At 39.5% G+C, this 24,835-nt stretch overlaps 1 protein-coding gene across 2 annotated transcripts in view; it reads right to left on the bottom strand.

Moving 5' to 3' along the window:
* Positions 1-17,655: 17,655 nt before the first annotated feature.
* Positions 17,656-24,835, bottom strand: part of CALCR (calcitonin receptor) — a 157,288-nt gene continuing 150,108 nt past the window's right edge. For both annotated transcript variants that reach the window (XM_086857367.1, XM_086857375.1), the window contains exon 13: positions 17,656-20,850. In XM_086857367.1, coding sequence (XP_086713493.1) covers positions 20,629-20,850 — 222 coding nt within the window. In that variant the 3' untranslated portion in view covers positions 17,656-20,628. The remainder of the gene's footprint in view (positions 20,851-24,835) is intronic.

The raw sequence follows: 24,835 nt of genomic DNA, 5'->3' as shown, positions 1-24,835 counted from the left end.
TGCATGACCAGGTGGAGTCACACCTTGGTCCCAAACTGTTGCTGCCTTTGCAAATGGAACTTCAGGGTCAGGCATGGCTACTGTGAATAAGAGCAGAAAATTAAATTTTGTATTTGAGGAAGTCACGTAGTGAGGGTGTCCTCTATCAGACTACCCTCTGAGAGGCAGGGGAGAGTTTAGGGCAGTTTCCATTTTCCTCTGGGCATTCATGCACAGAAATGCACTTGCTGCATTAGTAAGTCCAAACTAGAGTGGCTCTCTTGTTGAATGGCAGCCCCCAAGAGGAAAGAGTTATAAGCAAATAATTATAAATTTTAGTATATTCACAGTTTAAGTGATGGAAGCAATGAAAGGAAGGCAGATTTAATGGAAAATTAGAGAATGCATCATTTGTCCCTGACATAGAAGGAAGGATAAAAGATTTCTCTTAACAAGCTAGAAGCACCTGAGATTTCTTTTCCCCTACATTTAAAAATAATTATTCCTTCCAAGCCTTTCAACATATGGTGAAAAATTAAATTAGTAAATATTGCTTTTCACATCAAATTTCTACCTTTCAACCTACTTTTATAGGAAAAATATTTGCTAGGGTAAGCGGTTCTGGAAGACAGTTGCATGATTTATATTTCCTTATTTTTACATAGCATTTCTCCTCTGCAGATATCAGATAGATGAAATAAAATTTTCTCTCATTTCAACAAATATCTTGTGACAATAGGATGATGAAGAAGAAAATTCACAGAAGTAATACCAATGCAAAAAACTCCATGATTTTAGTGGAGTCCCTGTAGATTTCCTGGGTGAGTCTTCGGACAATTTCAGAGATGCTTACTCTGCCTGTTTATGAAATCTCTTTTTCTGTTAATTATGGGAACATTTTTTGTGAGCCATATGGGCTGAACCCCATGCTCAAAGGCCACAAAGGGTCACTTTTGTGAAGTCAAGGAGGACACAGACTCTCTTTGAACAAAGTCTCCAGGACATGAATAATAGCAACTTCTTTCACTTGCCTCTAGGCAGGAAAATTCAGCACATTTTACAGAACATCAGCAGTATTTTGAAATATAACATTCTACTTCATTGAAGCATTTGTAAAAGTGCTTAGCTAAGTTTCAAACAGAAATAAAAGAGTGTTTAAGGGCAATTACATTTCAAATCTGAACCAAGCTATTAAATGAGCACCTTCTTTGAGTGGCGGGGTCAGTTTTCAAACCTGTGGCTTCAGATATATTGAATGAAGAACCAAGCAGGGTGGTGTTCAAAGGAACAGTTTATTGAACAGATTATTGAAAACTTTTTCATAAACTACCCATCTTCTAGGTAAATAAGTATTATTTATGTATTATTTAGCTTAAGCATTGTAGATATTTTCCTTTTTCCTTACAGTTTTGCTGCACCAAGGGAACAGCCTTCCCAGGATTTAACAGCCCTGGAAGCTGAAATCTCTCCCCTTGTGCTGTTTGTTGCTAGAGCCATCAATCTTTATCAGACTTGGCAAGCATACCACGCCTTTGTGCCACTGTCTGGAATAATCTGAACTGATTCAGTAACAGAGCCATTAGGGGAAATTTCTTGGGGACAAAATCAACAGCTTTTTCTCATTGCCCCATTAATTAATGTTGTCACATTCTGCCTGTTAAGATGTTCTTTTAAGGAAATGGAAAAATGGAAAGCTGATTTTTGCCTAAGGATGTATTAGATCCAAGAGCAATGTATTTCTGTACTTGCAGAGTGTTTCAGTCCTAAAGGCCTGTCCACTTGGCTGATTGTAGAGTCAGGAAATTGAAGCATTTTCCCTATGCTTTGTCATTGAGTTTATCTATAAATGATCCAAAGACAGTAAACCTCCCCTATTCCTGGTAACTTTAGTGAAGCATATCAAGTTTGCAATGTTTCAGGAAAAGCCATAACTTGTCCTTAAAATGCCCTTCTGTTTTCATTTATCCTGCTGGTTATGGAATAGTTATTAAGGCTGTTTGTCCTGGTGTGATGTGCTTTTTACATAGGCACCAGAAGATATATTGTCCCCTCATGTAAGCAATAAAATAAAAGCAATAAAATGGGCAATTGGATATCAAGCTGATGTAAAATAGGAACTTTTTTCCTTTTCACTGGTATCATTCCCACTTGGTGTTTTAGCCCACTCCACTCTGATACCTGTGCTCCTGCACACCCTGCAGGTGTTCCCTTTGCTTTAGGGAAACCCTACTACAGATGAGGGTGAACATGGCCATGTCACCTTCAAGCAGATCACAGGAAAGAAGGAAACTGCTGGGGATGCTACCACAGAAACAGCTGTAGCAGGGACTGCTCATCTGTCTAGTGTTTTAGTTACAGTCACTGTTTTGGGAATGAATTGGCACAGCAGGAGCTTCACTGAACTATTTAGACAAGTCTCATTATAATTGCTTTTTCCCTAACACTAATGAACACTAATATTTGGTGCTGAATCTAGTGGATTTTTGAAGACAAGTGTGTTGCAAGGACCAGAGCTAATTCTGCCTGGTAAAACTCCTGTGTTTGCATCACTCTTCAGCCCTCCTAGTGATTGGCCAAATAAAGCCTCCAAAAGTGTATGTTTCTCTCTGCCTAGATATCTGCTTTCATTATGTCTCTCTTGAGGGATAACATGCTCATTTCTCTTAAAGTTGGGGAAGATTTTCTGTAAGACTTTCTTAAAAATAATTGAGCTCTTGAAGTAATGTTAAATGGCCTCAGAAGATTTTTTTTTTGCAGACACAAATGTTCTACTTCTCTTTGATTAAAAGAAAATCAGACAATTTTAAAAGCATATTTAAACCCATTCTGCTGAAAAAAGTGTAGTGTAGGTGTTCTTGCCATGTCTGTGACAGAACCCTGCTCTGACAGTTTGATCATCTCATCCATCTGGCTTTCTGCTCACACTGCTGCACCAGACTCCCTCTGTGTCCCTGGCTCCTGAAACCTTGTCATGTTTATGAGGAGATATTTGCTCAAGGTGCGTGCAAGATTTTGAGAAAAGCCACTGGGATCCTGTGGGGATGTTACACTGAAAGGATGTCTCTTACCCGCTTTCAGACAACAGATGGAATGTGTTTCTCAACTTAAATAAAGCTGCAAAGACCTGCAATAGCAGGATGAGATTTTAAATAGCAAGAATTGTGAATCTAGAGAGCCTATCACTTTTGTTACTTACTCCTCGAAACCTTAGGTGAAAACACCTTTGCTGAGGTGGCACAATGGGCTCCTGGATTTCATTAACTCCTGGACAGGGACTTCTTTTCTCTGGACAGATTTGCAGCCCACTGGCTAAAAGACCAAATGTTTTCTTCCTCTTGTGTCAGCCCCATTTCCAAAGCAGAAGATACCACTACTGCTTCTATGTGCCTGTGTGACACTGTGTGTCTCTCCTGTAGGAGCAAGGGCTCTGAGTCTCAGCAAAGATTGCTCCCTGTGTTTTTCCTGCCCCTTCCTCTCATTCCCACCAGATTTTAGAGGCCCTTACTTTTGCCATGGACTAGTTGGCACAATGTATGTGGGTCAACAGGATGGGAACAAGTGCTGTCAGTCAAAGATGAACTGTCTTGTTTTAAATCACAGCGAGCTGATGGGAGTGCCCTGTGAGCCCTGTGACCATAGCACAGTTTTGGAGGGTTGTGCAGCACTGCGCTCAAGCTGCTTTGCCATGTCCCCTGACGGGATGTGTTTCCATACCTAGCCTGGAGTCAGTCCAGCCATCCACCAGCTAGCTGTGTTCCCTAGTCTAACATACATTGGAATGAGTCAGGAATCTGCTTGCTCTGCTTTGTTGTAATAAAGCTTTGAGTTCCTGTGAGACGTGACTTTCACCCCAGGGGCAGTGCTGCTATCCAAATCTCTTTTTTCCTCTCTTACTGAACTCAATACATTGCAGTGCAGCTGTAGATATTGGATCCTAATCTAACAATCTACACTCAAGCATGTGGAATATTCACACTCTATCCTTTCTCAGGTTGTTGCAGAACAGGAGTCCAAGCAAGGAAGTTCATCTCCAAAGGCCTAGGTGGGTACAGGCAAAGGGAAAGTGGCTTGGACGCAACACTCCTCATCATGTGTTTGAAGTGGATTTCTTTTCTATGAGAAATTTATCCCAGATTATCTTACAACACTTCTGCTTCCTGTTCTACTGACTCAACACTTTGAGGCCATGTCCATGAAATAAAATACTCTAATTTTTATGTGTGTTTTCATTTCCCCATAAAAACTGCCATACAGATTTACAGACTTTTTTTCTCCCCAGTCTCATTTGTGATACTTTTCCCTGATGGTAGCCAGAAGCCTTACATAAGGCAGTAAAACCCTCCAGGGCTCAGCAACCAAGTAAAGCGCTGGTGCTTATTTCCACCTGCTCAGAAACAGCACAGAAATTGCTCATGGATACACTTGTCCCACATGCAGCAAGGCAGGATTTGATCAGGGAGCTGCTGAGAATGCTGCCAGCTTGCTGAAATAGCTGCTTGGGCAGTGAGGCTCGGGGGACTGTGGCAAGGCTGGATGGGGTGCTGAGCAACCTGGTCTAGTGAAAGGGAGGTGGGAACTAGATGATCTTTAAAGGCCCTTCCCACCTCAGCCATTCTGTGATTCTGGAGGAAATCCTGATTCTCACTTTAATTGAAGCTGCTGTTATCCTTCCATGGTAGCATGGCTGGTGAATTGCCCTGCAGATCTCTTCTTTACCTCACCCTAGCTCTCTCTGATCATCCTTCCCCAAAGTGAAATTCTTGCTGGAATTTGATGAGGGCTTTTTCCACTGGATTTGAAAATGTTTGTTCCATATAGTATATTGTACTGTATTGCAAATTATACTATTATAATACATAATAATGTTGTATTCATATATTTTATATTTAAAAAAATACATTGTATTAATTATATTCATATTCATATTCAATCTTCCTTGTGACACCCTTCAAAGCAAATGTATTTAACACAGACTCTGCTGAGAATTTGACCGATGAAAACCTTAACTCTTTTAAAGTAAAACCCAAGTCTGGGAATTCTAATTGTAGTAATCCAAAGTCACTGAAAACTTGTGGAAAAAACCCCTTCCTGTTCCTTCCTTTCTAAGACCTGCACAAATATTTTTTCTTTTATTTACACAGGGCAATCATACAAGAATTTTCATTTGTTGTTTAGTTTCATGGAAAGCACATTTTTTTTTGGTGAATTCTGTGTGTTTTGTTACCAAGGATAAAAATCCTGTTTATTGGCTTCCTTAGAAAGATTTCTGAATAAGAGTAGTTGCCACTATTTATTTTCCAAATTATAGAGATTTGGAGCATATAACCAAAATAATGATTGCATTAGCCTTCTGTCATAGGATTAAGAGTTTTCTGGTTTGATTAAATGTTTAAAAATATGTTCATAGAAGATGATCCTCTTATTGCATACACTAAACAATGTATAGTTTTATTTCTAAAATTACATATTCTGTTTATGTTATTTGTACCTGTGGCAAAATGACTGAAAGTAAAATATAGTTACACATAGCTTCAGTTATTTTGGACCTTATTTGACAGAAAATTCATAGAATACATTTTTATCCCATGTATCACTTAGAGTGTTGACAATAATTTTTAGGCCTAAAGGATGCAGTCCCTAAATCAGTGACAGCTCTTGCAACTTAGCCTGAGCCCTGAAATTGATAGTGGTTTGATTTAATGGTGACCAGGAAAGTGGTAAATTGATGTATTAGCTCTGGGGGAAGCCACATCTGGCAGGAGGAGGGGTAGGCAACATGGGAATAATAATTTTTAGAGCTCCTCCAAAAATCTCCTTGGTTTCAGTGCTTGGAAGCTGAACAAATTTTGTTCCTATCAGCCTGTTCTGAATCTTCAGTGAATTTATAACACAACTGTTACAGGGAGACAGGTTTCAGTTAACTCAGACTCCTGAAAATGAAGACAGCAGCAAACTGCAAACAGCCAATTAATCAAGCAGATAATTAAGAAGCTGAATCAGACTGAGTCCTGATTCAGCCTTTCAGTCCTGATAGATCCTCACTGCTTCAGCCGTCAATTGCAGACATGTAAAATTCTTGTCCATCACTGTTATAGAAACCTATCTAAAGCTATATAAAAGTTTTTTATCTCTGAGACTTATTTTGCTTAGATTGGCAGCTGTAATTGTTTGGAACCATTGATTTGAAGGTATAACTGAGAGATTTGTAAATAGAACAATTACTGAAGTTTTTATGTCAGTGAAACTCTGGACAGTGAGGCCTTTTGCAATTAAGTGTAAAACATTTACATTAAAAATCAACCTAGACAGCATCCAGACTTCATACTATTTGGAAATGGAGAATGAATGGTTTGCTGGGGTTTTCAACTGGGCAAGAAATTAGAAGAGAAGCTTAGAAAAAGCAACACATTAGTGCTAAATTTATAACCCTGTCTTCCAGATGACCATGTAACAGGTGTTTTCTTCCTCTTTGTTACATGGGTTTTCAGTGCTGGGAACCTGTGAAACTCCCTTCCTCTTTGTAGCCTGTATGATGATTTATAGGGTATGAAACATCTTCAGAAGCTGAGCTTGAGGATTAGAATATTGAACACCGAACAGAATGCCTTAACAGAAGCAGAGATTTCAGTTTACCGTGCATTTTTGTTCATGCTCATCTTTTGCCGTCTTCATCATCATGTCCCATCTTCTCTTTCACGGGTGGAATCAGCTCTTCTCTTGCTGCCATTCCCCTTGGGTCTATTGTTGTGAAGCATGCTTTCCTCTTCTTGGCCATAACTGAGGGAAGATTTTCACCAGTTCATTGTTCAGTACAAAGGAAATTCAACACAAGAAGTGAATCTATTTTGCGCTTTCTCTGGAAGCAAAGCCGATGCCAGGGTCTTCCTTTTCCCTCTCCTTTCCCACATCGCATTTTACATCTCCTCATTGCCCTGTCCTCAGCCAAATCTATCTAATGGCTGAGATAGATAAAGGAAAAACAAATTTGGAGTGTGGATCTTATATATTTATTTATATATAAAGAAAATAGTCAAATCTATAATTCAAACTGGATGTGTAGAAATGGCTATCTAACATGTAGAGAGAAAAGAGGAAGCACATCAGCTACTTCTGTAATTGCCTTTAGACTGTTCATTAAATCTTATTTCTAGATAAGAAGGCTTGCCTAAGAGGAGGGTGGACTAGTTTATCACAAACCCGAATTAAATATCCAATATATTTGGAGCTCTAAGACAAAAATAAGATGTTGTTTAATTCATTAAAGACTGTACTCCCCTGGCTGAGGCACAGTGAAAAAAAGATGACAGAGGAATTAATTAGGAAATGAGAGATCTTAGAAAATAACAAAAATGCTTCTTAAAGAAGATGTGAAATATGTTAATGAAGTGTTAACCTCTGCTGGCACTCTTGTAAGACAAATCATGTCAGGTGGAAAAACACCAAGCTGCATGCTGTGTGGGAGTGTGTGAGTAAGGCTCTCCTTCCACTGCAGGGGCTCCTCGATCCCAAGGTGCAGAACAAGCAAGAACAGCCCCAAAGAAAACCAACAAAAACAAACAAACAAACCTCTCATAAAATAGTTATTGTCAAAAAAAGCTTCATTACATCAAAATACCATTTTAGTCAACATAAACCTGTTTGTTCATTCTGAGGATAGTTGGTTGCATAGCAGACTAATTGTCTCCTGGTTTCTTTGCCTGCTCCAAGCACAGCAGGTTCCTGGCATCTATTATCATTGAGGTGAGAGGCACACACGTTTACTAGGAAATATACATAAATTTGTAACAAAACACATCATTTTTTTGACCTTGAATTACTCCTGCACTTTGCAGGCTGAATTCCTCAAGGTAGGAAGTACCCCCTGCCAGGGCATCAGCCCTTTTCTCACCTGCCCTGTGTAATTTCAGCATGTGCTGTGAAAACAGTATCTGTGGACAGATTCCTGAGCTCTTCATAGAGCAGACTCTCCTCTTGACTTTGCCTTGCTGTACCCAGATAACAGCACTTCCAGCCATTGCCTAGGATCTTTTGGCAATGAAAACCCTTTAAGAAGTAATAATCGTAATAAAGATTATGATTGTCTCAATCACAGCTTAGACAGAACCTGAAAGAAGGTTATGAGCAGTAATGGACTCTGTGAGCCTCATGTTTGGGAGGAGTACAGAAAATTTCATAACTTTCTGTTCCTACTGGCCATCAGTAGAAAGAGCAAAACCAAAGCAGTTAAGTTGAGAGTAAACCTGAATATCTCTGAAAAAAATTTGGATGCATGGAAGCATTTTCTGGATTCTTTAGAGACATTTCTAACTCAAACTAAAGAAAAACAGAACAACACTTTGTCAACATTGTTTTCATGCAGCCAAATTGTTTCTAAACAGCAGCAATGCTAGTGGGATTTGAAAGATTCCTAGCCTGGCTTTTTTTTGTGTATATGAAACAGGCTCCATTTGGAGCCCAGGCATTCTCACAGGTAGATGAATTCTAACATGCTAACTCCTGTATGTTCAGTTACAGCTGGGTTGTCAGAAAAATCATAACCTACCAAATCCCTCTGTATCTGGCTCAGTGGTGTTTTCTCAGCTTTAGGGAGGTCACTTATGACTTTGGTTTGGGCTCTGATGCTCTTTTTATGAAACCCTTCCAAGCCTAAGAAAGGAAGTAACCTCCTAACACATAGTATGCTGCCCCACAGCACACATTTTAGAGCAAGAAAAGCTAGAAAAGCTGTTTGCAATTGAGGTTCCTTCTTTCTTGTTTTGTGGTGCTGTAATTAAAGGGGCAAATACCATCTCTAGAGACTTGTAGCTTGCAGGGATTTAATATATATCCCCAGATTTATTTTTTTTTCTTTCTTTTGGCTTAGTCACTTTAATGTCAGTTGCATGGGATTGGGAGGGAAACATTTTGCCTTTCACGTTTCACCCTATGGAACCATCGCCAACAAAGACATAACAGTGATTCCAACCCAACCTTTCCCTTAGGGCAGTGAGAACCTGAACCCAGAACCAAGCCAACAGGAAGACACATTTTCTCTACTATCAACACCTTCTGTCAATGTCAGAAGAAAATGGAATCCAACAGGGCACGCTCTCAGTAAGAAATCTGAGGAGCTGGGTGACCCTACTCATGTACAAGACCTTAGGAAATCCTGGCACTTTCAAACTACATGTTGACAGCTTCTGTTGTAGCAGAGAATTAGAACAAGAATGAAAGTTTTCTGAAAGATAGAGATGAATAAATGAAAAATTATTCTGTAAGAAATATGTCCAAAGTGTGATTCTGGTATGAATTTTGCATTTTAAATTCTGTGCAAAAATGCAAATAGTGTATGTAAATTCTACCACCATAGTCCATCGTAGCTCCTCTTTAATCCCAGTTTCTTCTTAGTATCAAATGCAACCATTGTATTTTAGTTGCTTATTATTCTCAATCCCTGCAGTTTCCATCTTGGAAATTTAGGTTTAATATTTCAGCTGCTTCTAATTTGACCACACTGAAACTTGGCTTTGATCAGATATATTTCCTGAAGAATCCAATGAGCTGTGTTTTTTGAAGTGCAACAAAAATATAAAAAACTCTGTTGATTTCAGATACGTTTTCCAAGGTACTACATCCAGCAAAACTTGGTTTCTCTGCAGGAAAATTGCTCTTAGTCCATGTCTATTCTGGATCTCTCACAACACAAAAATGGTGGAGATGGACTCCAAACCTAAAGAAAGCCGATGGACATTAACCAAAACTTTTACTGCTGAGGTTCTTGCCAGTGAAGGGCAAAACCACATTTTCCATCAGAGACAGAATGTTCCATTCATTTCATGCTAAATCAGCCAGAGAATGGCAAAACGATGGGGGCTTTCCAGCATGAAACAGTGCGAATTTTTCAAGTCTTTCATGAAAAGTAATACTTTAGGCTTTTAGGAGAAATAAGGCAGCTATCTGGGGGCAGGGAGCAATGGCTGCAGTCAAAATAGAGGTATGGATCTATTATGAATACCTCTTGCTATGGCAGATTATTTGAGGGGTTAAATTTGAACTTGCAGAAGTATTCACTGCCTTGCTTCTACACTATTAGGACCAGAGTCTTGGTTTGGAGATGATTACTCTGACATAACATTGATAACCCTTTGAAGCTGTGCTAGGTGGCATTGTTAAATTGTGTGATACTTAGCAGAACAACAAAGAGTAAAGATGTTTGACCTACCAGAGGCAAAGGGAAAATTTTCTAAGTCTGAAGCCATCCTTAAATGAATTTTAGAAATCCATAGTACTAAAACACCTTTGAATAGCTAGGCTTTCTCTGCAGCTGAAACATGTTAAAGACTTCATGTCCATTCTAAATGTCAGTGCCATACAGTCTGAACACAAACCGTTCCTTACCTATGTCCTTGAAATTTGTATGAGCAAAATGTTTGGTAGGGATTTTTTTGTCATTACAAAATCTATTCACACTCAAGAGCCACGCAGAGAAGAATCTCAAAGCAATATCTGAAAACAGCAGAGAAATATACAAAATTCTGTGTGAAGCAGAGTGGTTTTCGATTTGTAAATGGAGCAATCATTTTTGGCTGTTGCTTTTAAATTGCATCGACACACACCATTATTCGGAATTTCAGCTCAGAACTAAAAGCAACCTTATGGAAAAGTATCTGTGGGGATGAAACCTGTTTTGATGGACAATGAATGCTCTGCTACCAAGAGAAATAAGCACCACTCCAGAAGTAAGGTAAGTGTCTGAAGATTTGGAGGAGAGTTCCCACACTGAAAATGGAATATTGTTAACAAACAATTACTTTTTATCACAATATTATAAAAGACAACAATTTGGTACTCATCTATCAGACCTGACTTTTTTTGTCTACTGTCCTTAAAACATCTCTCAAGACAGACACTCAGGTCTCTCTTGGGCCATTGTCCCCTAGATGAGGAAGACTTTCTATTTCTAAGGCAGATAATGATAAGACAAGTCTTTTAATCTTGTCATTTGTCCAAGGAATATGAAAATAAAGAGGTTCCCCCCCTATTTCCTTGCAGATGTGTTTAAGTACAGAAGGTTCCATTAAATAGATACTTGATGCCAAGAAAGCAGGTATCTGTGAAATACATTTGCAAGTCCAGTGAATCTGATGGGTAACAATGGTCCAGACTCTCCCGAGCAGCTTTTTAATGCACTGAGCAAAATAACAAATGCAACTATATTTGGAAAGTGTCACTGAAAGATTTTGTGCCTTGGCTGAATAAAAATTTTCTTAGGACATGTTTGAACACCACAGTGTCCCATGCAGGTAGAATTGCCTAATGTTATTTGACTATATTGCTAACTGGTGGTGCTTCATCTAAATTGAAACATTGCTTCAGAAGGAGCTCTCTCCTGGAAGATTCACAAACTCCTCTGCCCAAATGAAATTCTGCTGAAGAGCTGATATTTTTGATATTAGAGAACCAGTCTGGGAAAGGCCTTTTGGGTTTTGTCTTTCTGAGGGCAGCTGGCATTCACACACAGGAATGCCTTGCCTATGTCTATTTTGCCCTTGTACAAACAAAGGTTTGAATTTAACTGTCTAGTCTCTGTTCTAGGCCAGCCTCTCAAGGCATCAGTTCATCAGGTCATCATGACACAAAGGCGATTTTAACTTTCTCAGTAAATTTGTCACTGGTGGTAGTCACAGGAGAAATTGCCTTGTTGACCAGAAAGAGACAATTTTACAGAAGAAATGGAGAAAATGGACATCAAAAGGCTGATAACAAAGCCTGCAGATAACACTGTGTATGTTACATGCATTTGATACGCTCTTCTAATTTATCTTTTTTTAACATTTATATGGAGATTGACCTTATTCATGGAAAAGGGTTCATCTCTCTCAACTTCATGGACATTTAAATATATGTGCAATATCTCCAGACTACATATGTGCATTGTATCAGCTATGCCTCAGCTTCCAGCAAAGGAGTTGCTGGAGCACTGCATCAGGTACAGGAGCTGGATCACCTCCCTGCCCTTGAAATTGCATCACTGAAACCCCAGTGAAATGACTGGAACTAGGTATAGAGTCTGTGTATTATGCATAAATGAATGAATCAATGTATGTGTGTGTGGTCTCTACACCAGGACATGCTAGAGGGTTCTCTTAAGACAGGCCTCTTTCAGAAGAAATTGTTGAACTTATTTCCTTCTAACTCTAAAATGTTTTAAATATTTAAGAACTTCCCTAACTACAGGGAAGAAACTAATTAGTGCTCATGATTGCAAAGGAGGAGATTTCGGTACCAAATTCCTGTCAGAAAGCAGAAACCCAGGTAAGTCAGGAATATGTTGTTTCTAGGGATGGAGGGGACAGCTTTTCCCCACTGACCTTCATGGGAATATTGGTTAGGACTTGGAGACAGTTTAGATGCATCTACAATAAAATGGTCTGACAGGTTGGGAATATTCACCCATGAAAATAATGCTTGGAGGAAAAGTCTCAGTTTTGAGTATAGGCTCCTAAATCTGTCAGTGGAAGTTTCAGTGGATTCAGTGAGTCTGGCACCTGGTTTGCAATCATTTTCTCAGGACCACACAGTTAGTCTGTGGCAGGGCCATGACCCAAATGTAAGTCTGGTGAGTCCATGCAGCCCTGTGCCTTAACTACAGGTTTTTGCTTGATTTTAGTAGGTATTTTTTAAATGCTATTATTCTACTAGCTCATAGCTATCAGAGATTTTAAGAAAGCTTTTGAGGGAGTGAGGGTTATCCAGCAGTTTAAGAACTAGTAGTTTGGTATTCATTTGTATCAGAATATCTTAAGAGAAGAAGACATTCCATCAGTTTTAAAATTAGTCTGATTGTAATTGCAAAAAGAAGCCTCTCACAAAGCAAAAATTTCCAAGACGTTCAGTTCTACACCGAAGAAATTACATCTAAACCACTTTTGTGCAACATGTAAAATCAACTAAGAAAGGGTGATTGACTGGCACTCAGCTTGACATGGATCCCGCCGGGCACCGACCCAAGGGCTGGAGCAGACCAAGATTTCCAGAGTCCCTCAAAACCCTTTCTAGAGCTACATCTTCCTGTATCTACTGTGAAAGGAAATTTCAGAGCAAGGCTTTGTTTCCTCCAGCTTTGCTCTCTGGTCAACCTCTTTGGGGGAATGATCTGAAAAGACAACATCAGCCCCCACATATTTGCAGCCCCTGTGGAGGACATGGCTGTTAGACACAGCACAAAGCCCCCCTTTCCCTGATCCACCCATAGCCTTTAACACTGGGAAAACAGGATCTGTAAAGGGTGGAATCCTTGCTGCTGCAGAACTCAATCAGCTGATGCTTTTGATTTCAGAAAGGCTGAGATTTCACTCATGTCTTTGCTGTAATTCACTACCTGTAGAAAACCTTCTTACAAAGAAATGCTGACAAAATCTGACCAAAGCTTATGTACAGCACACAAGGCAACAGAACAACTGGTTTACAATCAAAAATATACATCTCCTGGTTCAGATAATCATCAGGGTATTTTTTATGCCATAAAAACACATTATGTAGCAAATGTTAAAGCAGACAATGAATTTCTTGGGTTTTATATAAAGAAAGGCATAATTCAATTATAACTATCTTTTCATTAATATCAGTCATGAAGAATGAATTTGTGACTTATGAATGTGCTTCAGATTTGCCAACATGGGAAGTCTTCCTACATTTTCAAACCTTTTCAGTTTTATGGACTGTGCATTTCAAGCATCATCCAATAAAAATTAATTGCATAAAACTTTCCTGCCATGAACCTACAGTAATATTCTATGTAGAAATGGATTACAAAGTAAAAAAAAGGTAAAACCTTTTGTGCCCATGGAATAGTTTTAATTATATCCAGATTTTATTGTATGTTTTTTGATTATTAAGTGTATATTGCTAATTTGCAATAACTATATATGCTGAGCATCAAATATATTTATATTTATTTGTCCTGATTGAATTCCCTTTTTTGCCAAAGTGCATTGTTGGCAACTGATGCACCATTCTGCCCCGAAGAGTCTTAGTACTTGTGTAATGTAAAACAAATATCTGAAAAACAGGGCTCTTTGCTCATGACATTCTGATGTATAAAAAAAGTTGATACCAAGTTACTTCTGTATGGGCTAGAAAGGAGAAACATTCTATTTTTTTGATTTCTTTTTTTTCATTTACCAAAATCTGATTAATTGTGACAAACTATTCATCAGGTATGTGGCTGTACCTGTGTAGGTGATGGCACATCTGCAGTGACCTGTTGTCTTTCCACATCCTTTCTAATTCTGACTTCCCACGGAATCTCCCATAGGGAAGAAATTTTGCAGCAGAGGATTAAAATGAAAAATCTCTGTAGTCTCTTCTTTCAAAATTGAAGGCTACTTTGTGTTGGATATGCGCTCCCCATAATTCTTGTGAAGACTCTAAACTGCTGCCAGTTCAAAGCTGCAGCCTGCCCAGAGGGGCACTTCCCTTCTGCTGATGGAGTGGCAATTGTGAGCATGGTGGCTAGGTCCTTGGGAGTTAAACATTTGCTATATGCCAAAATATAATAGAAGAAAAAAGCCCGTAGGATGATAAAACAAGACAAATCTTTTCTTAAGCTATCTCCATTTGTTGTGGGCCTGAACCTGTTAAGTTTGTCTGCAAAGTCTGCAGCAGGCAGAATATGGGCTCTGATCATTTGTAGAGTGACACTCATTAAAGGCAGCTATCTTATGTAAATTCCTTCCAAGTGGAAACCTACAACGGCAATGCTGTCTCTGAACCTGAGATATGGCCTCCTTGCTCATGAATTTTGTTTAACAGACTGTCAAAATCCTGCAGAACTCTTTCCTACCCCTTCTTAGCAGGGGTGTTAATTATGATGGTACCTATACCTAAAGGTATCTTGCATGCATCTGCATACACACTGGGAGAAGTTAATGTCCTTGCAATGATCAGTGGGAAAAGCTGTACATCTCCTTGTGTACCTCCCAGAAACACCTATCCATAAAATCTAGTGCTGATCAGCCTTGTGCTGCCATCTGGACTGAGGTATGCTGGCTCTCTTTGCTCAAAACTAAAGAAATATTTAGGAAATAAGAGAGGAGTGTAGGATACAAGGGGTTTCCACCTCTCAGGTTTTTCTATGTGATCAGCATGGACTGGAAGGGCCTTTTGCATTCTTTTATTTTGAGCTTCTGGAAGCTATTATATGCCAAGCCTTTCATATAAGAAAAAACCCCCTATAAATGTAACAAGTAAAATATATGTGTTTTATACATATATGTTGCACATATATATGTAACATATATGTTATATAAAATATATATGTTATATAAAATACATGTTATATAAAATATATGGCCAAGTTATCTGTGAAGTTTGTCAAATGCATGCAGCACATATAAACATGGTGCTAATAGAGATCAAACATTTTAGTAGAAAAGCCCAGGCAAGTATAAAAATAGTATCTTGTAACCTTAAGAAGTCTATATGTAGTACAGATGAACCAGGATTTTGATGTCAAATATGCAGGTGATACTGTATTACACCAAGCATTTTCAGTGTTTGCTTGATATTTCGATCACCTCTAAAATCAGAGAGGGAGAAGTTCAGCCTTTAGCCACACTGCTTGAAGTCAGTGAGAATTATTGTTGTGTTACCCAGGGTAAAGTGAAATGAAAAGGTTTTCCATACCGAGGAGCTGTGTGGTCTAAGGTCAGCCTTCTCCACAGCAGTGGGTCTTATGCTAATGAGATAGCCCAGCATTACCATGCAGCTGGGAAAGAGATTGCTCCTGCTCACCTCCAGTCAGCTGCTTTCATCAGCTCAGTGCTGGTTCATGAGGCTGAGAAATGCAGTGCAGCCAGTGGCTCTGGTCTCATCAGGAGCACATCTGGCATGGGAGTGGGATGAGGGATGACCTTGGCTGTCTGTGTTCCATATGGAGTCCCCACAAAGCATAAGGGCACTTAATGGAGACTACAAATCTTTGACCTGCAGTGTCTCCCACCCATAACTTAGATTTTGTGCATTTTGGGACGATAGGTCACTTTCTACCAGAACAGTCTTATAATAATTTACTGTACATATGTATACATGCTATCTAGGCTTTCCAGATGGTTGGTTTATTGGTGTTTTTTGCATAACTTTCAACTTCTCAAGATCTGTTTAGATTTTTTCTATTTTTTAAAATGTTTTTAAATAACAGGATTGTAGTCTGTCAAAAGTAAAAAAAGATAATGTTACTCTGCTTCTAAAGATACTTGGTTTGTGTGCTCAGACTTTTATCCTTTACTTAGTTTTAAACCTGCACCTACCTTTTCCATAATTCCAGTGGGTAGTTTTAAAAAAAAACCAGTGTGGGCCAAGCACTTGAATTCTATAATCTGTTTTGGACCAAAATGCACGTTTTCCAGTCTGATTTTGGTAAGTGTATCTTGGACCAAGAGCAAGCCAACATAAGTTGCAACTGTAAAGGAAAAATGTTTCTCTTGAAAATACCTAGGAAACACAAATTGGGAAATGAACACATGTTATGATAGTGATGCTAAGGGGGAGAGAAATGCAACGCATGTTGGGGAAGGAGCTGGATCCCTTTGACCATATTATGCAAACCAGCATCACCAGCATTTGGGCATAGGGGGGTTGCATGTACTCACACATGGACATGCATTGTTCATTACACAAAGGATCCTCCTGTAGTGTGGTCACTTCTCAAAGCTGCTTTTGCTTGCAGTGAGAGGAAAAGGACCAGTGTCCTAAAATCAATGCTAATGTACCTTAAAAATGGGCTGAAGATAATTTTTTCTTTTAAAGATAGGCTTGTGAGATTCTGAAATTTGATTATGAAGAAAATCTTACAGTGAATATAAAGAGAGTTAAATACCTTCCTCTGCCCCAGCAGAGCACAGTGTCCATCTTTGCTGCTATGAAATAATGGAAAATAAGTTTTGACAGGGATTCATCAGGTCTTCTAAATGGTCCCTATGCAAAGGTGGGTGAGCCAGGCCTAAGTGATCCCCAGCGCTGACTGTGCAGATTTGTGTTTCCTGAGACTCACAATACCACAACCTGGTTAGTCATTTTACCCCAATGCTTCCTTTTCCTGCAGCAGTACAACATGCTCAGCAATGGGAGCCTTCTCTGCACTTGATTTCACTGGTTAAAGCAGCTACACTTTGTTAGGATGAGGGCAATCTGTCTTTGTGATGCTGAGATTTACTTTATCTTTTCTATTATGCTCTGAATACTCAGTCAAGGGGTTCTTAAATACTTATTTGGGATCCACCTGGAAGTACATAAAAAGTTGTGTAGAAGGCAGAGAGGGCATGTTCACACTGCAGATTCTCATTGGCGTGGGATCAATTACTGTTTCAGTGCAAATTACTTTTAGGTTACAAATCCTCAAATTTTTGAGCAGTATTTAGCTTCACAAAGACAAACCAAACTTTAAAAATCCCTATCAGTGGAAATGTAGGTACCTTTACATTTTCAGTGCTTCAGATTTCCATCTTTGTAAGTCTGCCAACTTTTTGTTTATTGAGGCTGGCAAAGAATGGGAGAAGAGAACAGAAATTCACCACATTTGCAGGGTTGTTCTTATCCCAAAGCAGAGTTATTTTGCTACATGAGCAGTCTGTAGTGTTTTAATTAAGGGACCATTATTGCTAACAATTTTAATAGAGAGAAAATTGTCTGTTCTACTTTTGTTGCTGATTTATTTCAGATAAAATATATTTATTAAGTAAATAAAATAAAAATCAAGGCTTACTTTCAACATCCCATGCCACAACAAATATTTTAATTTGTGCTGTGTTTCTGTACCTCTTAAGGATAACAACCAACATCCATCTAAAATCTGTCTTTCTGATAGATTTGGTTGCTCAGAGCAACCACACAAAACCTTCTGCCAGAGCAAAAACTCACTAAACTGGGTTTTCATGTGTTTGGTGTGGTGTTTGAGTTGAAACAGATTCTATAGAAGTGAAGAATGTGAGGTTGTTTTCCTCTTAAAATACACCTTGAATCCACCGGTTCAAGTGTCAGCTCCTTCTGTACTTTTTGATATGCTGACACATTAATTATTGTTTCTGCTGTTTTTGTGAAATCTATTCGAGTCAAACCACCCTACTGTCATAATTGGAATTATTGAGGCTGTATCAGCATTTTCTATATCACTGTCACTAGTGTATGGGACTATTTATAAAGCAGAGAATAAAATGTACCTTATGTATGCAATGACGGCATTTCAAAACATCTTGAGATGAAGAAAAATAGCATTTCCCATTGGAAAATATTTTGATTAGAAATTAGACAGTTAATACCTTCAAAACTCAGTCTTTCCTATCAAACCCAAGTGTGATGGCAGCCCTAAACTCAGTGTGTATGGTGTGTACATTATACCAATCTTTTAGTGGCTGGAAATCATCATCCCTTGACTGAAACCAAAGCTTCCATAAGGACTGACACAAGCACACCAAAGCTGCAAACAATACCTTAAACCTCAGATCCATAATCTGACTTTTCAGAGCACTCAAGTAAACAGAGCAAGAAAATATGAATGAAGAAAACAATCAATATAATGGTAAAGCATTTCCATTTTGTACATCCACATGAACGTAACTGACCTTGAAACAACTTGCACTTACATGTTGTAAACACGTACATTATTAAAACCAACATGTTTGTTATTAAACTTTCTCTATTATGCACATTTCTTTTACAATCAGCTCACTTGTGTCTTTAGAAAGCAGGAATGCCTTCTGCAGCCCTCCTGGGAAGTGCAGTGTGCCCCAAAGCTATTCAGAACGATACAGATTCATAACGGAGCTACTTTATCGTCTTTAACAACTGACTCCTCCATTTCCTATTGTTCACTGGTGAAAGTAGAAATAGCAATATGAGAAATACTGTTGTTTGAAAAAATAACTGTCTTTGTATTCCTTGAAGGCTGAAAAATAGGTATGTGGCTTGAACAAACACACACAATGGTATTTTCTTGTAAGTGTTCTGCTGGATTGACCATGTGATGATCTGCACCGCCAGCAGACAATTCCTTCTTGTTCCCCAGCTCCTCTTTTGTTCTAGAGTGGCAGAGCCAGCAGCTTTCTCCTCACCCTGGGGACAATGTGTCGTGGTGCACAGCTGGTGCGTGTGCTGGTGGTGAAAACAGAGCAGCCCCCTTCACTGCAAGGCATTGCCTCATGTATGGGTAGGGCAAATCTGGCCCCTTCTCGTAGTGCTGGCTTTACAGCTCTTCCTCATGAACTTGTTCCTGGAAGGGACTTTTCTAGTGAGATGGGGACTCGTGTAGTTGGACATGTACATTTTTCCTCCATTTAAAATCCAGAAGTTGAGGGTAAAGTTTCGTGTCTGGTGGTGTCAGAGAAGGGAAATCAGCCTGGCTGGATACAATATTTAAAAATGGTTTCAAAACACTGTGGAAGAAATGGCCTCATGTTTTTGAAGTCTACACTTAACTGTATTGCATAACTCATTCCTGAACACTGAAGAGAGTTGTTCATTGCTCATCCAAGTTAACAGAGATTTGTCTGCTAATTGCAATAGAAGCGGAAATAGATTATCAAGGCTTTTGTCAAGAATATTTAATGATTAGGAACTCAGGAGAGCAACAGGTTTCTAAAAGTAGATGCTTCCTGTGCTAAGATATTGGTTTCTGATTTCTTTAATGGGAACATTTACCTGATCACAAGTTTATAACACATTTATAATAAATTTATAAGCATTCATCTAGCACTCAACTCAGAATGTCTATGAAATAAAACCATAGTTCCCAAACAAACATCACAATTTATTCAGAGTGAGATATTTGTGTCTTAATGATGAGTTTCTGGACAATGTAATAGGGTGACAATTTTTCCTATAAATAAATATTCCTGAACTACCAGTATTGTTAAACGAAATCTATTTTGAGAGGCCTTCAGGACTTCTGTCATTAAGTCTGAATAACTGATCTGTTTCTCTGAGGGTGTTTGAGATCTTGGTGTGCAATGACTATTTCACCTTAATTTACTTTATGCCCCTGCTAATGGGATGACAATATCTTGGGGTATCCTTTGGTGATGGTAATGTTTTGTGGCATTCTTTGGAAAGCATCAAGATTTCAATACTTTGGAATGACTTTCTGCTGTTCATATGTTTGATTTGTCTTGCAAGGTGCAAAATCTTTTAAGCAGTCATTAAGCTCATTAAAAGGGAAAAATTAAAGGACTCCAAATCAGTTACACATTGTGAGAGTTGATGGTTTAAAATGTAGCATTAAGGAAAAGTACCAAAAGTAAAAAGTGCTGAAAGTTTCCAATTGCCACATACTGGTTCTTTCTTTCCTATTTGCTATCAGCTACCTGGGATTGTTACAAATGTCAGATGGTCACTTCATACAGCTGATATCAGGAGATGTGGAGATTTACACAGCCTGGTGGGCAGGTCCATGTTCACTCCCTGCTGCAGTGCACAGGGAGAAATGCTATTCCAGGTCAGCATCACACTTTCTCTATGTCATTGTTGTCAGAAGTTGATGTGGTTTGAATAGGATGTGTCCTTCTGCCTGGGCCTGCACTCTGACACAGCATCTTGGATTTCCACACTCCCACCCTTCTCCCCAATTTTTTCACGAGCAGAACATGAAACGATGTGTTTGCAGTGGCTGGTGCTGAGCTAGGCAGATGTGTCTCCAGATTTTAATGCAACGAGTTCAGAGTCCTCCACGTATCTTCCATTTAACTGTTCATTGTTGGCGTCGTGGTGGTAGAGGTAAACAGGGACCTCTGTGATTGACGTGGCAGTGTAGGAGGTAGATCGTGTGGAGCAGTGCTCGCGGCGCCTTTGGCCCCACTGGGTTTTGTACTGCGTCCATTGCCTCTTCAGAGCTCCCTGTACCTGTGAGAGAGACACAGGTAGGGTGAGGCAGAGTATAAACCCCTGGGAAAGGGAAGGGAAGGAGAAGGAGAAGGAGAAGGAGAAGGAGAAGGAGAAGGAGAAGGAGAAGGAGAAGGAGAAGGAGAAGGAGAAGGAGAAGGAGAAGGAGAAGGAGAAGGAGAAGGAGAAGGAGAAGGAGAAGGAGAAGGAGAAGGAGAAGGAGAAGGAGAAGGAGAAGGAGAAGGAGAAGGAGAAGGAGAAGGAGAAGGAGAAGGAGAAGGAGAAGGAGAAGGAGAAGGAGGAGGAGAAGGAGAAGGAGGAGGAGAAGGAAAAGGAGAAGGAGGAGGAGAAGGAAAAGGAGAAGGAAAAGGGAAAAGGAGAAGGAAAAGGAAAAGGAAAAGGAAAAGGAAAAGGAAAAGGAGAAGGAAAAGGGAAAAGGAGAAGGAAAAGGAGAAGGAAAAGGAAAAGGAAAAGGAAAAGGAAAAGGAAAAGGAAAAGGAAAAGGAAAAGGAAAAGGAAAAGGAAAGGGAAAGGGAAAGGGAAAGGGAAAAGGAAAAGGAAAAGGAAAAGGAAAAGGAAAAGGAAAAGGAAAAGGAAAAGGAAAAGGAAAAGGAAAAGGAAAAGGAAAAGGAAAAGGAAAAGGAAAAGGAAAAGGAAAAGGAAAAGGAAAAGGAAAAGGAAAAGGAAAAGAAAAGCTGGAACTCCACCTGGATTTTTGCTCCTGAAATCCCTAATGCATTTTGATACTTGAAGATGCTCAGCCTTGAGTAAAGAGCCTTTGCTATGAATGGCAAAGTGTAAGTACACTTCATGAACTTGCCAGGACTAATTTTGTAGAAAGAATTAGAGGATCAGAACAGCTAGAAGGGATTTTGTTCTGGTAATTTAAGAACAGGTTCTGTGTTCACAAAATATAGAATGGCTATAGCCCTCTGCACAGCAGAAGATTTCAACCTTTGAACAGTCATCTGCTAAGAATAAGATATTTTATTCAACATTTATATTAATAGTGGTGTTATACATGGTACTAGGAAATGGTTTAGACTATTGAGTCCTGCCAGGGAATAAGAACTTCTCTAGCTGCATGTGCATGCATGGCAGCTCTTGATAGTGTTGTGACATGAGCAGAAAGTGGGCAAATCCTGTCTCTTTTTGTTTAAATCAGTGGTTTTGAACAGCACGAAGTGAGAATAGCAGCAATTTGGCACAACAATGTAAATGACCCTCTCCTCCAGAGGAAGGCAGGTGCAAGTGAGGCGCTGTGATGACAGGTGTCTACAAGTTTCTGTGCTCCTGCTGAGGTTGGCACTGTTTGTCATTTGGAGAATGTATTGCTATTCACCCTCTCCTAACATAAAAAGAAAAGAAAACCAAAAAAAGGCTGTGTGGAAGTTGATTAGCTATTGAACATAGCAAAGCCATATGGTCACAATGGAACTTTAATCACTTGGGCTGTGAGCAAGGTTTGCTATGCCAATACTGAGAATTAAAGTGAAGTAGCTGCATGTGGGGATGTTTTATCACACTATCACCCAAATTTATTCCTGAGAAAGAATTACTGTGTTAAAGAGAAATGCAGTGGCAGCACTTGATACAGAAATATTATATTATATATTATATGAAATATTATATTTAGTCACTTTAAAATTGTCTTTTGATGTTACAATATGAATATTTGAGCTTTGTCACCCCAGAAGATATGGGGAGGGACTCTGAAATCTTCAGAAGTACCAGGACAGTGACTTTCCTCATATCTCTCTGGGATGATGGCATCTAGGGCAGACACAACAGGGATAAGGCAGAAGCTTTGTCTGTGCACAGGTCTCTGCCTGCCTGCAGCCACCTCTCCCTCTCTGCACCATGGGCACTTCTGGCCTTCACCTCTGCCCCAAGCTGACCATGTTTGCATTTCACAGTGCTTCACCCTTTCGGATTCATGTCAGCATCTTTAGTGAAGGGAGCAAGAGCCTGCTCTGAGAGTCTTTCTGTTCCTCTCCTAGCCGTCTCCTTCCCCTGCCCCCTGCACAGACCCTGAGGCTTTGATTGCTCTTGCATGGGGAGAAGAGCTGCTGTGCAGGTGAGGAGCTCTTGATAAGCTCCCCAGCTGCTCTCAGCTGAACTGGAGTATGACAATCCACCAGGCAACCATAGGTCTGGAGATGATAGTGTGGTTGACTGGAGAGGGAAGAACAACGTCCCTGAGTCTTACAGAGCCTGTCATAAGGAGCTTATAATTTTCTTCTTCCAAGAGAGTGGTGCTTACATTGTGTGTATAGTGGGTAGACAACTGACACATCCCTTCCATTTCACTGCCATTACACAGGTCTGAAAGGCTCCACAGAGCAGTGAGAGCACAAGGTCACAGCATCTTTTTTTCCTCTGTTCTCTGCTGGACTGCTTGCTTGTTCAAGGATCTGGCCACAAATGGATTGTACAAGTTGCTGCATTTGAGTAAAACTTGCTAATCTAGCTTTCTGCCATGATTCCAAGAATCTCAGATGGTCATAACTCAGTGCCAACTAAAACCATGGAATGGATTTTAAATATGTATGCAGCATTACTGAAAATCACATGCACAGCCACAACATATCAATGACTGAAGAGGCACCGGGAGGCACAGGGTGATGCCTGCCATGCTTTCCAGTGTGATGGCAGATAAAAGAAGGCAAAGACTTAAGCAATGAAGAGCCCAAGTTTATTTACTCTGGTCTTCAAGACTTAAAAGGTTTTTCTGTTCTCTATTAGGCATTCACTCATTGGCACACAAGATACATCACTGTTTTTTCACCAAATAGACTTCCCATTCTGTTGTCCAGCCTTGCAGTCTAGAAGCAATCCCAGGCTTGAAAATGTGGTCTGGTGAGCAGACTATTGCAGAGACCTTGTGTCATCTGTACAAAACTGTTGCTGTTGGACAGAGAAACTACAGTGCAGCTGGACACCAAGATTTTATATGAAAACATGCAAGAAGATTTTTAATTTCAAAAGTAAAAAAAAAAAAAATAAAAAAAATACATTGTTTATGTGTTTTTACAGATGAATGCAGACATTGGTAGAGTTTTTAATTATTATTTTCAGTTTTCTTTCATAGATGGCCTCATGGTACTTAAGTGAGGTTAGTGAGGCAGTAATGATGAATGTACTATAAAACAGTAAAGTGGTTCTGAGTTTAGCATTGTTTGTCCTGGCTAAGCTTCATGTATTTCAGTCTTGAAGTTAAATGTTCCAGTAGGAAAAAGTAAATCCCAGATTAGCCAGGCTTCTGCAGTACTAAAATTAATCTCCTTGCCCCACACTAAATTTTCTCATGAGAAATAATTTTAGCCTCTATGGCAGCAGATGTATGCAGCAGCTTGGAAACAATCTTATATCATGACTGAAGACCAGACTGTGTCTTTGGTCTATGTACTTCTGCATCCACCAGGACTTGGTCAAAGTCAGATTAGTGCTCCCTTTGGAAGGCCCTACTACCAGCTTGGCATTAGTTTCTTGCTGTTTTTCTATAGATTGTGTGCCTTATATATCTACAGCTTGTGTAACTGCAGAAACAAATGGGAGGAAGGGGTCACAATCCTCTCCTGGCCCAGCCCAGCCCAGCCCAGCCCAGCCCAGCCCAGCTCAGCTCAGCTACTCTAGTGCATAAACTTTTCTGGGTATTTTATAGATAATGTGCTATTGCAAACAGCAACAAACTGCCTTGAGTCTGTATTAGAGAGGTGTCATCTTTGACACTGCTCACCTTAATGGGAAATTTTGAAAAAACCTTTCCTAAATAAAATTTCCTAGAAGAAAATAGTGAGAGGGTTTTTCAGCACTCCTGACACTGACAGAGTGCAAATCTGAAGCAGATGCAATGATTTTGAAAATGGGTGTAACGGTGAAAAGTACCCAAGCAGCAACAAAATCACTCTCAACATGTCTGAGAAACCTGTATCCTCACAGTCATTTGTTTTTAGTGCCTGACATCGATCCATGTTTCTGATCAGCTGCTCCACCAGGAGTAATC

Source organism: Cyanistes caeruleus, chromosome 1 (genome assembly GCF_971803275.1).
Source record: "Cyanistes caeruleus chromosome 1, bCyaCae1.hap1.1, whole genome shotgun sequence".
Taxonomy (NCBI): Eukaryota; Metazoa; Chordata; class Aves; order Passeriformes; family Paridae; genus Cyanistes; species Cyanistes caeruleus.
The sequence above is the reverse complement of the archived record's forward strand: the minus strand, read 5'-3'. Positions and strand labels throughout refer to the sequence as shown.